At 42.6% G+C, this 14,250-nt stretch overlaps 1 protein-coding gene across 1 annotated transcript in view; it reads right to left on the bottom strand.

The window, feature by feature from the left end:
* PKHD1L1 (PKHD1 like 1) overlaps window positions 1–14,250 on the bottom strand; it is a 361,418-nt gene that overhangs the window by 307,224 nt on the left and 39,944 nt on the right. Inside the window, exon 4 of the mRNA XM_069622133.1 lies at window positions 2,954–3,062. Within this exon, the coding sequence (XP_069478234.1) occupies window positions 2,954–3,062 (109 nt within the window). The remainder of the gene's footprint in view (window positions 1–2,953; window positions 3,063–14,250) is intronic.

The following is a 14,250-nucleotide window of genomic DNA, read 5'->3' as shown; positions in this document are numbered from 1 at the left end:
CTGGGGCAGAAGGTGTTTGGTGCACTGATAGTTGGGAGAGTAAGCTTGGCTTTAGAAAGTCAGGTGTGGCAGGCCTGTGCTCCAAGGGGCAGCTTGGAGCGGAATAGTATTAGGGTTGGTGTCTTCGTGAGTTAGTGTTTGGTTGTAGTACTAGGAACAACGGTTGGTGTTGAACGGGTGTTCATAGATATAGGGTCTATGTTGGTGTGTTAGCTTGGTATCGGAATTGTTATAACTGGAAGGTGATTACCCAGTATGAGTAATGTATGAGTTTACGATCTTCTAATGGTCACACATGTCGTGGCACAAAGCTTCCTCTTCTCAAATAGTGAGTATATCTGATTGCAGCTGTCGGTTTGTGTGGCATGCAATTAGCAAGGATGTTTACGGGATGCATGGCATGGTGGCCACGTGTTGTGCATTCTGGGTCTTTTGCTTTTGTCTTCCTTGGAATCTTGATTATTGTGAGGAGGGAGAAGTGTTGTATTCAGTGCTTGCAGATGGATGGAATGCATGCGCGTGTTAGAATGTATTGATCTGATCTAGTGACGTGCGTGTGTTCGGAGAGTTGTCAGTTGGTGAATACCTGCCGGGTGGGATAAGCCGGTGTCTGTTCTCCTACATGTTAACTTATCTTGGGAACAATAAAGACGTGTAATGTAACTTACTTGAGTGCGGAACCTACTTTACTACACTCATCCACAGAAAATACTGCTGGCCGAATGTACGCCATAATTGCACGAGAACTTGGTGGCTTAGTCCATATAAGTGCATTATAAAGTTTAATTAAAATTAACAAAAAGTGGTCCAGACATGGTGTGCACTATTGCCCGTTGAATCCCCGCACCCAAATTCAAATCTGAATCTGGGGTTGTAGTTGGGGATGGCCCGACTGATTAATGGCTGCCTGGCTACCATTTATATTCAAAACCTGTGCTAAAAAAACGTTTCAAATTAGCACGTTGCAGCCCTTTGGTGCATCCCCTGGCCCTCGGGTGTGGAAGGCATGCCCCTCACGCATAAATGACATTTGCAGGAGGAGTTTGCAGGCTTGTGGGGGTGGGGTGGCTCCACAGATCCAAAGGGTGGGGCTATTCACATTGTATTCATACCCAGACAAACTCAGAATGACACCTAGCAGTTGAAAAGGAATTTGGAGGATTGTAACTTTAGTCCCCATGCATTTGATTACAAAAATCAATCCAAAATACAAAAACAGCCTCCATTAAATATTTCTGGGAAGTTTCATGGGGTTCAATTCAGGTATGGGGAAGTTACCAAAAAAAGTCCTTTTCAAATTCATGCTAGCGGACTGAACTGCATGAACCATATAAACTTGGACAAGAATTTGCCAGTAGGTTCACTGTGCTTGAGCAATGCAGATAGGGTTACAGTATCTGAGGCATGGCTGAAGACAAGTCTCCAGGATATAGCCATACCCATGCAGGAATGGTTCAAATATGGACATTGCGCGGGGTAGTACGCCCGCTGGGGTTGGCCATGCTCATCGTGTACTGTTCACAGTGCACAACGAACATACCAACAGTGTAATCTGGGCATTCCCTCAAGAGATGCCCAGTGGCCATTTATGATATGTGCACTATGCCCGGACCATGGGTTAAAGGTAGACCCCAGGCACATTGACCACTGAGCCTGGCTGTAGACCAGGACCAACGGGCACAGTGCCTTGGCTTGGCCATAGGCCAGGCCCAGCAGGCAATCTTTGCATGCTCTTTTGATGCTCTATGCCAAAGGCACATTAAACTTCTTAGCCTGTGCCAGAGCATTGTCTTCTATGGAACAATGACCATGCCAATGTACTAGTTTACTAATAATACCCACAGTGGCAGACTGGTTCGGCTGGTAACAGCCATGGTCCAAGTTAACACAGGTTCTTCTGCGGTTACCAGCCTGTTAGCACATCAGGGATGAGCCTCAAGGTGCTAAAACCCTTCTTTGTATAAGAAAATGGAGCTACACAGCACGCCTGGGTTGGTGGTTATAGAAATAGAAAACAGGCTCATGGAGGAGCTGTCTTCCATTGCTATGACAGAGGAGGTGGCTTCAGGAAGAACCAAGAGCTAGGACAGAGGAGCAAGTAAGTGGGGGAAGATCGGGGGAAGGAGGAGGGTTTAGTGAGGGATGGAGAGAGGACGAATGTAGCAGGGGACAGAGCAGGCTTGAGAGATGGCAGCAGAGGACGTTGGGGTCAGCGAAACATGGCAGACTCTAGTAAAGGGGCCTGCCTCTGGATGGAACACAGATTCAGCCAGGTCACCTGAATCCTAATTGGCTAGCTCCTACTCTTCAGGGTCTAATACACAATTGAATATAAAAAAATAACTTGGGGATGACATACTAACAGTGGAGCTTCATCTATGAGTTCCTAACTCTGAGCTACATGCTTAACCCCAACTCCCACATAATAAACATTACTGCGCAGCTAAATTCATAATACTAAATCTGGATGGGCGCAGTATAGAAATCCCAAAATCTTAACTACACATTTAAAGCAGCTTGTAGCAAGTGTGGATTTTTACTACAGTGTATGGTTAACCCAAATACATGTGGTTTTCCACTGAATACCAAAACATTTAATAGAGTGAGTTATCTTTCAATTTTAATTAATGTTGTCTCATAGTACCATGACGTGTTTTTGCTCAACCCGAATGCTTGTGTCATATGTTAGTAAGGTGGTGAGTTTCTCCAAAAAATCTAAATAACACAGAAAAGTATACTTCTACATATGACTTATTTCTGCACGAAATGTTGCCCCAATGTTAGTCCCCATGGGGAATGGTGTGCTATCCACTGCTTCTTGTATACCATGCCCCACGTCCATGCGCCAGCCAGTGAGCAATGTTTTTGCACATAGCTTTTCTTGGTGTGCCATTTAAAACCGTATGCCAATGGAAAATGCAGAGTTATGGAAAAGCCCCAGATAGGTACTTACATAGAAGCTGCACTCGGGTCCAGCAATCTGACCACCGCACATGTTGGCATCTGGGATGGCATTTCCATTGACCATCAAACGCACTATATAGTGATCCTCTGGCATGGTCCTTGAAAAAGAGCGGGAATTACAGGAAAGATGAAATATTATTCACATTGCATCTAGTCATACAGACACATGAATTTTCATGGTGTAATGAGACTTTAAAAAAAAGAATTATGCATTCAACTGTATTACACCTCTATGAGAAGGTCTGTTAGTTTGAATACTATAGAGAAACTTTTCTGGAACCTGTGTGTTGGGACTCAAGTGATAAATCAACTAATTTTGGGGTTCTATTTCATATAGCACTCGCCTAACTCCAAGGAGTAGCGGACCCCACTACAGAGAGTGTTTTCGTTATAATAAATTAATATTGAAAATTAAGTGCTGTGCTTCGTTCCATTGAGCGCTACAGAGTGCAGGAATCAGTGGAGACCAGATTGCATCTATCAGGTAGTGATGACGAGGGGAGATTGAAACAAGTAAGTGGAGTAGTCACTGTATCAAAGAAGGTGAAAGACTTCCTAAACTCAAACCTGACTATATAGCAGTAGCAGACTAGTATATGTGAGCTAGATCTAAGAGCTTGACTATAGAACAGTTACACGCTGGCTTAAGTGAGCTAGCTCTAAGAACCCAAGTACAGAACAGTTAGGAACTGGAATGTGCAGGCTAGCTCTAACAACCTGATAATAGAACAGTTAGGAGCCAGCATATATGAGCAAGTTCTAACAACCCAAGTGTAGAAAAGTTACGAGCCAGCATATGTGAGCTAGTTCTAACATTCCAACTATAGAACAGTTATGAGCCAGCGTCATTCAGCTAGCTCTATCACCCCAAGTGTAGAACAGTTACGAGCCGACGTTGTTCAGCTAGCTCTAAAACCCCAACTATAGAACAGTTACGATCCAGCATCATTCATTTAGCTCTATCAACCCAAGTGTAGTAAAGTTACGAGCCAGCATATGTGAGCTAGGTCTAACAACCCAAGAGTAGAACAGTTGCATCATTCAGCTAGCTCTAACAGCCCAAGTGTAGAACAGTTATGGGCCAGCATCATTCTGCTAGTTCTAACAACCCAACTAATGAACGGTTACGAGCCAGAATCATTCAACTAGCTCTTACAATCCAAGTGTAGAACAATTACAAGACAGCATATGTGAGCTAGTTCTAAGAACCCAACTTTAGAACAGTTATGAGCCAGCATCATTCAGCTAGCTCTAACAACCCAAGTGTAGAACAGTTATGAGACAGCATATGTGAGCTAGTTCTAACACCCCAACTATAGAACAGTTACGAGCCAGCATCATTCAGCTAGCTCTAACAACCCAAGTGTAGAACAGTTACGAGCCAGCATAAGTGAGCTATTTCTTAAAACCCAAGTGTAGAACAGTTACTAGCCAACATAAGTGAGCTCGTTCTAACACCCCAACTATAGAACGGTTACAATCCAGCATCATTCATTTAGCTCTATCAACCCAAGTGTAGAACAGGTACGAGCCAGCATCAATCAGCTAGCTCTAACAACCCAAATGTAGAACAGTTACGAGCCAGCATATGTGAGCTATGTCTAACAACCCAACTATAGAACAGTTATGAGCCAGCATCATACAGCTAGCTCTAACAACCCATGTGTAGAATAGTTATGAGCCAGCATCACTCAGCTAGCTCTAACAACCCAAGTGTAGAACATTTATGAGCCAGCACCATTCAGCTAGTTCTAACAACCCAACTATAGAACAGTTATAAGCCAGCATCATTCAGCTAGCTCTAACAACCCAAGTGTACAACGGTTACGAACCAGCATAAGTGAGCTAGGTCTTACAAACCAAGTGTAGATCAGTTACTAGCCAACATAAGTGAGCTCGTTCTAACAACCCAACTATAGAACAGTTAAGATCCTGCATCATTCAGCTAGCTCTAACAACCCAAGTGTAGAACAGTTACGAGCCAACATAAGTGAGCTAGTTCTAACAACCCAAGTGTAGAAAAGTTACAGGGCAGCATATGTGAGCTAGTTCTAACAACCCAAGTGTAGAACAGTTACTAGCCAACATAAGTGAGCTAGCCCTAACAAGCCAAGTGTAGAACAGTTATGAGCCAGCATATGTGAGCTAGTTCTAACATGCCAACTATAGAACAGTTATAAGCCAGCGTTATTCAGCTAGCTCTAACACCCCAAGTGTAAAACAGTTACAAGCCAGCATCATTCAGCTAGCTCTAACAACCCAAATGTAGAACAGTTACGAGCCAGCATATGTGAGCTAGGTCTAACAAACGAACTATAGAAAAGTCATGAGCCAGCATCATACAGCTAGCTCTAACAACCCATGTGTAGAATAGTTATGAGCCAGCATCACTCAGCTAGCTCTAACAACCCAAGTGTAGAACATTTATGAGCCAGCACCATTCAGCTAGTTCTAAAAACCCAACTATACAACAGTTATAAGCCAGCATCATTCAGCTAGCTCTAACAACCCAAGTGTACAACAGTTACGAGCCAGCATCATTCAGCTAGCTCTAACAGCCCAAGTGTAGAACGGTTACGAGCCAGCATAAGTGAGCTAGTTCTTACAAACCAAGTGTAGACCAGTTACTAGCCAACATAAGTGAGCTCGTTCTACCAACCCAACTATAGAACAGTTAAGATCCTGCATCATTCAGCTAGCTCTAACAACCCAAGTGTAGAACAGTTACGAGCCAACATAAGTGAGCTAGTTCTAACAACCCAAGTGTAGAAAAGTTACAGGCCAGCATATGTGAGCTAGTTCTAACAACCCAAGCGTAGAACAGTTACTAGCCAACATAAGTGAGCTAGCCCTAACAAGCCAAGTGTAGAACAGTTATGAGCCAGCATATGTGAGCTAGTTCTAACATCCCAACTATAGAACAGTTATAAACCAGCGTTATTCAGCTAGCTCTAACACCCCAAGTGTAAAACAGTTATGAACCAGCATCATTCAGCTAGCTCTAACACCCCAACTATAGAACAGTTACGATCCAGCATCATTCATTTAGCTCTATCAACCCAAGTGTAGAACAAGTACGAGCTAGCATCATTCAGCTAGCTCTAACAACCCAAATGTAGAACAGTTACGAGCAGGCATATGTGAGCTAGGTCTAACAAACCAACTATAGAACAGTTATGAGCCAGCATCATATAGCTAGTTCTAACAACCCATGTGTAGAATAGTTATGAGCCAGCATCACTCAGCTAGCTCGAACAACCCAAGTGTAGAACAGTTATGAGACAGCATATCTGAGCTAGTTCTAACACCCCAACTATAGAACAATTTCGAGCCAGCATCATTCAGCTAGCTCTAACAACCCAAGTGTAGAACAGTTACTAGCTAGCATAAGTGAGCTAGTTCTTACAACCCAAGTTTAGAACAGTTACTAGCCAACATAAGTGAGCTCTTTCTAACAACCCAACTATAGAACAGTTACGATCCTGCATCATTCAGCTAGCTCTAATAACCCAAGTGTAGAAAAGTTATGAGCCAGCATAAGTGAGCTAGTTCTTACAACCCAAGTGTAGAACAGTTACTAGCCAACATAAGTGAGCTAGTTCTAACAACCCAAGTGTAGAAAAGTTACAGGCCAGCATATGTGAGCTAGTTCCAACAACCCAAGTGTAGAACAGTTACTAGCCAATATAAGTGAGCTAGCCCTAACAAGCCAAGTGTAGAACAGTTATGAGCCAGCATATGTGAGCTAGTTCTAACATCCCAACTATAGAACAGTTATAAACCAGCGTTATTCAGCTAGCTCTAACACCCCAAGTGTAAAACAGTTATGAGCCAGCATCATTCAGCTAGCTCTATCAACCCAAGTGTAGAACAGTTACGAGCCAGCATCATTCAGCTAGCTCTAACAACCCAAATGTAGAACAGTTATGAGCCAGCATATGTGAGCTAGGTCTCACAACCCAACTATAGAACAGTTATGAGCCAGCATCATACAGCTAGCTCTAACAACCCATGTGTAGAATAGTTATGAGCCAGCATCACTCAGCTAGCTCTAACAACCCAAGTGTAGAACAGTTATGAGCCAGCACCATTCAGCTAGTTCTAACACCCCAAGCCATAGAACAGTTTCGAGCCAGCATCATTCAGCTAGCTCTAATAACCCAAGTGTAGAAAAGTTATGAGCCAGCATAAGCGAGCTAGTTCTTACAACCCAAGTGTAGAACAGTTACTAGCCAAAATAAGTCAGCTAGTTCTAACAACCCAAGTGTAGAAAAGTTACAGGCCAGCATATGTGAGCTAGTTCTAACAACCCAAGTGTAGAACAGTTACTATCCAACATAAGTGAGCCAGCCCTAACAAGCCAAGTGTAGAACAGTTATGAGCCAGCATCATTCAGCTAGCTCTAACACCCCAACTTTAGAACAGTTACGATCCAGCATCATTCATTTAGCTCTATCAACCCAAGTGTAGAACAGTTATGAGCCAGCATCATTCAGCTAGCTCTAACAACCCAAATGTAGAACAGTTACGAGCCAGCATATGTGAGCTAGGTCTAACAACCCACCTATAGAACAGTTATGAGCCAGCATCATACAGCTAGCTCTAACAACCCAAGTGTAGAACAGTTATGATACAGCATATGTGAGCTAGTTCTAACACCCCAACTATAGAACAGTTTCAAGCCAGCATCATTCAGCTAGCTCTAACAACCCAAGTGTAGAACAGTTACGAGCTAGCATAAGTGAGCTAGTTCTTACAACCCAAGTTTAGAACAGTTACTAGCCAACATAAGTGAGCTCGTTCTAACAACCCAACTATAGAACAGTTACAATCCTGCATCATTCAGCTAGCTCTAATAACCCAAGTGTAGAAAAGTTATGAGCCAGCATAAGTGAGCTAGTTCTTACAACCCAAGTGTAGAACAATTACTAACCAACATAAGTGAGCTAGTTCTAACAACCCAAGTGTAGAAAAGTTACAGGCCAGCATATGTGAGCTAGTTCTAACAACCCAAGTGTAGAACAGTTACTAGCCAACATAAGTGAGCTAGCCCTAACAAGCCAAGTGTAGAACAGTTATGAGCCAGCATATGTGAGCTAGTTCTAACATCCCAACTATAGAACAGTTATAAACCAGCGTTATTCAGCTAGCTCTAACACCCCAAGTGTAAAACAGTTATGAGCCAGCATCGTTCAGCTAGCTCTAACACCCCAACTATAGAACAGTTACGATCCAGCATCATTCATTTAGCTCTACCAACCCAAGTGTAGAACAGTTACTAGCCAGCATCATTCAGCTAGCTCTAACAACCCAAATGTAGAACAGTTATGAGCCAGCATATGTGAGCTAGGTCTCACAACCCAACTATAGAACAGTTATGAGCCAGCATCATACAGCTAGCTCTAACAACCCATGTGTAGAATAGTTATGAGCCAGCATCACTCAGCTAGCTCTAACAACCCAAGTATAGAACAGTTATGAGCCAGCACCATTCAGCTAGTTCTAACACCCCAACTATAGAACAGTTTCGAGCCAGCATCATTCAGCTAGCTCTAATAACCCAAGTGTAGAAAAGTTATGAGCCAGCATAAGTGAGCTAGTTCTTACAACCCAAGTGTAGAACAGTTACTAGCCAAAATAAGTGAGCTAGTTCTAACAACCCAAGTGTAGAAAAGTTACAGGCCAGCATATGTGAGCTAGTTCTAGCAACCCAAGTGTAGAACAGTTACTAGCCAACATAAGTGAGCCAGCCCTAACAAGCCAAGTGTAGAACAGTTATGAGCCAGCATCATTCAGCTAGCTCTAACACCCCAACTATAGAACAGTTACGATCCAACATCATTCATTTAGCTCTATCAACCCAAGTGTAGAACAGTTACGAGCCAGCATCATTCAGCTAGCTCTAACAACCCAAATGTAGAACAGTTACGAGCCAGCATATGTGAGCTAGGTCTACCAACCCAACTATAGAACAGTTATGAGCCAGCATCATACAGCTAGCTCTAACAACCCAAGTGTAGAACAGTTATGAGACAGCATAAGTGAGATAGTTCTAACACCCCAACTATAGAACAGTTTCAAGCCAGCATCATTCAGCTAGCTCTAACAACTCAAGTGTAGAACAGTTACGAGCTAGCATAAGTGAGCTAGTTCTTACAACCCAAGTTTAGAACAGTTACTAGCCAACATAAGTGAGCTCGTACTAACAACCCAACTATAGAACAGTTACAATCCTGCATCATTCAGCTAGCTCTAATAACCCAAGTGTAGAAAAGTTATGAGCCAGCATAAGTGAGCTAGTTCTTACAACCCAAGTGTAGAACAATTACTAGCCAACATAAGTGAGCTAGTTCTAACAACCCAAGTGTAGAAAAGTTACAGGCCAGCATATGTGAGCTAGTTCTAACAACCCAAGTGTAGAACAGTTACTAGCCAACATAAGTGAGCTAGCCCTAACAAGCCAAGTGTAGAACAGTTATGAGCCAGCATATGTGAGCTAGTTCTAACATCCCAACTATAGAACAGTTATAAACCAGCGTTATTCAGCTAGCTCTAACACCCCAAGTGTAAAACAGTTATGAGCCAGCATCATTCAGCTAGCTCTAACACCCCAACTATAGAACAGTTACGATCCAGCATCATTCATTTAGCTCTATCAAGCCAAGTGTAGAACAGTTACGAGCCAGCATCATTCAGCTAGCTCTAACAACCCAAATGTAGAAAAGTTACGAGCCAGCATATGTGAGCTAGGTCTCACAACCCAACTATAGAACAGTTATGAGCCAGCATCATACAGCTAGCTCTAACAGCCCATGTGTAGAATAGTTATGAGCCAGCATCACTCAGCTAGCTCTAACAACCCAAGTATAGAACAGTTATGAGCCAGCACCATTCAGCTAGTTCTAACACCCCAACTATAGAACAGTTTCGAGCCAGCATCATTCAGCTAGCTCTAATAACCCAAGTGTAGAAAAGTTATGAGCCAGCATAAGTGAGCTAGTTCTTACAACCCAAGTGTAGAACAGTTACTAGCCAAAATAAGTGAGTTAGTTCTAACAACCCAAGTGTAGAAAAGTTACAGGCCAGCATATGTGAGCAAGTTCTAACAACCCAAGTGTAGAACAGTTACTAGCCAACATAAGTGAGCCAGCCCTAACAAGCCAAGTGTAGAACAGTTATGAGCCAGCATCATTCAGCTAGCTCTAACACCCCAACTATAGAACAGTTACGATCCAGCATCATTCATTTAGCTCTATCAACCCAAGTGTAGAACAGTTACGAGCCAGCATCATTCAGCTAGCTCTAACAACCCAAATGTAGAACAGTTACGAGCCAGCATATGTGAGCCTGGTCTAACAACCCAACTATAGAACAGTTATGAGCGAGCATCATACAGCTAGCTTTAACAACCGAAGTGTAGAACAGTTATGAGACAGCATATGTGAGCTAGTTCTAACACCCCAACTATAGAACAGTTTCAAGCCAGCATCATTCAGCTAGCTCTAACAACCCAAGTGTAGAACAGTTACGAGCTAGCATAAGTGAGCTAGTTCTTACAACCCACGTTTAGAACAGTTACTAGCCAACATAAGTGAGCTCGTTCTAACAACCCAACTATAGAACAGTTACAATCCTGCATCATTCAGCTAGCTCTAATAACCCAAGTGTAGAAAAGTTATGAGCCAGCATAAGTGAGCTAGTTCTTACAACCCAAGTGTAGAACAGTTACTAGCCAACATAAGTGAGCTAGCCCTAACAAGCCAAGTGTAGAACAGTTATGAGCCAGCATATGTGAGCTAGTTCTAACATCCCAACTATAGAACAGTTATAAACCAGCGTTATTCAGCTAGCTCTAACACCCCAAGTGTAAAACAGTTATGAGCCAGCATCATTCAGCTAGCTCTAACACCCCAACTATAGAACAGTTACGATCCAGCATCATTCATTTAGCTCTATCAACCCAAGTGTAGAACAGTTATAAGCCAGCATCATTCAGCTAGCTCTAACAACCCAAATGTAGAACAGTTACGAGCCAGCATATGTGAGCTAGGTCTCACAACCCAACTATAGAACAGTTATGAGCCAGCATCACTCAGCTAGCGCTAACAACCCAAGTGTAGAACAGTTATGAGCCAGCACCATTCAGCTAGTTCTAACACCCCAACTATAGAACAGTTTCGAGCCAGCATCATTCAGCTAGCTCTAACAACCCAAGTGTAGAACAGTTACGAGCTAGCATAGGTGAGCTAGTTCTTAACACCCAAGTTTAGAACAGTTACTAGCCAACATAAGTGAGCTCGTTCTAACAACCCAACTATAGAACAGTTACAATCCTGCATCATTCAGCTAGCTCTAATAACCCAAGTGTAGAAAAGTTATGAGCCAGCATAAGTGAGCTAGTTCTTACAACCCAAGTGTAGAACAGTTACTAGCCAACATAAGTGAGATAGTTCTAAAAACCCAAGTGTAGAAAAGTTACAGGCCAGCATATGTGAGCTAGTTCCAACAACCCAAGTGTAGAACAGTTACTAGCCAACATAAGTGAGCTAGCCCTAATACGCCAAGTGTAGAACAGTTATGAGCCAGCATATGTGAGCTAGTTCTAACATCCCAACTATAGAACAGTTATAAACCAGCGTTATTCAGCTAGCTCTAACACCCCAAGTGTAAAACAGTTATGAGCCAGCATCATTCAGCTAGCTCTAACACCCCAACTATAGAACAGTTACGATCCAGCATCATTCATTTAGCTCTATCAACCCAAGTGTAGAACAGTTATGAGCCAGCATCATTCAGCTAGCTCTAACAACCCAAATGTAGAACAGTTACGAGCCAGCATATGTGAGCTAGGTCTCACAACCCAACTATAGAACAGTTATGAGCCAGCATCATACAGCTAGCTCTAACAACCCATGTGTAGAATAGTTATGAGCCAGCATCACTCAGCTAGCTCTAACAACCCAAGTGTAGAACAGTTATGAGCCAGCACCATTCAGCTAGTTCTAACACCCCAACTATAGAACAGTTTCGAGCCAGCATCATTCAGCTAGCTCTAACAACCCAAGTGTAGAACAGTTACGAGCTAGCATAGGTGAGCTAGTTCTTACAACCCAAGTTTAGAACAGTTACTAGCCAACATAAGTGAGCTCGTTCTAACAACCCAACTATAGAACAGTTACAATCCTGCATCATTCAGCTAGCTCTAATAACCCAAGTGTAGAAAAGTTATGAGCCAGCATAAGTGAGCTAGTTCTTACAACCCAAGTGTAGAACAGTTACTAGCCAACATAAGTGAGATAGTTCTAAAAACCCAAGTGTAGAAAAGTTACAGGCCAGCATATGTGAGCTAGTTCTAACAACCCAAGTGTAGAACAGTTACTAGCCAACATAAGTGAGCTAGCCCTAATACGCCAAGTGTAGAACAGTTATGAGCCAGCATATGTGAGCTAGTTCTAACATCCCAACTATAGAACAGTTATAAACCAGCGTTATTCAGCTAGCTCTAACACCCCAAGTGTAAAACAGTTATGAGCCAGCATCATTCAGCTAGCTCTAACACCCCAACTATAGAACAGTTACGATCCAGCATCATTCATTTAGCTCTATCAACCCAAGTGTAGAACAGTTATGAGCCAGCATCAGTCAGCTAGCTCTAACAACCCAAATGTAGAACAGTTACGAGCCAGCATATGTGAGCTAGGTCTCACAACCCAACTATAGAACAGTTATGAGCCAGCATCATACAGCTAGCTCTAACAACCCATGTGTAGAATAGTTATGAGCCAGCATCACTCAGCTAGCTCTAACAACCCAAGTGTAGAACAGTTATGAGCCAGCACCATTCAGCTAGTTCTAACACCCCAACTATAGAACAGTTTCGAGCCAGCATCATTCAGCTAGCTCTAATAACCCAAGTGTAGAAAAGTTATGAACCAGCATAAGTGAGCTAGTTCTTACAACCCAAGTGTAGAACAGTTACTAGCCAAAATAAGTGAGCTAGTTCTAACAACCCAAGTGTAGAAAAGTTACAGGCCAGCATATGTGAGCTAGTTCTAACAACCCAAGTGTAGAACAGTTACTAGCCAACATAAGTGAACTAGCCCTAACAAGCCAAGTGTAGAACAGTTGTGAGCCAGCATCATTCAGCTAGCTCTAACAACCCAACTATAGAACAGTTACGATCCAGCATCATTCATTTAGCTCTATCAACCCTAGTGTAGAACAGTTACGAGCCAGCATCATTCAGCTAGCTCTAACAACCCAAATGTAGAACAGTTACGAGCCAGCATATGTGAGCTAGGTCTAACAACCCAACTATAGAACAGTTATGAGCCAGCATCATACAGCTAGCTCTAACAACCCATGTGTAGAATAGTTATGAGCCAGCATCACTCAACTAGCTCTAACAACCCAAGTGTAGAACAGTTATGAGCCAGCACCATTCAACTAGTTCTAACAACCCAACTATAGAACAGTTATAAACCAGCATCATTCAGCTAGCTCTAACAACCCAAGTGTAGAACAGTTACGAGCCAGCATTTGTGAGCTAGTTCTAACAACCCAACTATAGGACAGTTACGAGCCAGCATCATTCAACTAGCTCTAACAGCCCAAGTGTAGAACAGTTACTAGCCAACATAAGTGAGCTCGTTCTAACAACCCAACTATAGATCAGTTAAGATCTTGCATCCTTCAGCTAGCTCTAAAAACCCAAGTGTAGAACGGTTACGAGCCAGCATAAGTGAGCTAGCTCTTACAACCCAAGTGTAGAACAGTTACTAGCCAACATAAGTGAGCTCGTTCTAACAACCCAACTATAGAACAGTTAAGATCTTGCATCCTTCAGCTAGCTCTAAAAACCCAAGTGTAGAACAGTTACGAGCCAGCATAAGTGAGCTAGCTCTTACAACTCAAGGGTAGAACAGTTACTAGCCAACATAAGGGAGCTAGTTCTAACAACCCAAGTGTAGAACAGTTACAAGCCAGCATATGTGAGATAGTTCTAACAACCCAAGTGTAGAACAGTTACTAGCCAACATAAGTGAGCTAGCTCTAACAACCCAAGTTTAGAAAGGTTATGAGCCAGCATCATTCAGATAACCCTAACAAGCCAAGCGTAGAACAATTATGAGCCAGCATATGTGAGCTATTTCTAACAACCCAAATGTAGAACAGTTACTAGCCAACATAAGTGTGCTAGCTCTAACAACCCAAGTGTAGAACAGTTATGAGCCAGCATCATTCAGCTAGCTCTATCAACCCATCTATAGAACAGTTACAATCCAG

This window comes from Ambystoma mexicanum, chromosome 5q (genome assembly GCF_040938575.1).
Source record: "Ambystoma mexicanum isolate Mex_15411 chromosome 5q, UKY_AmexF1_1, whole genome shotgun sequence".
Taxonomy (NCBI): Eukaryota; Metazoa; Chordata; class Amphibia; order Caudata; family Ambystomatidae; genus Ambystoma; species Ambystoma mexicanum.
Note: the sequence above shows the minus strand (reverse complement) of the source record. Positions and strands in the feature narration are given on the sequence as shown.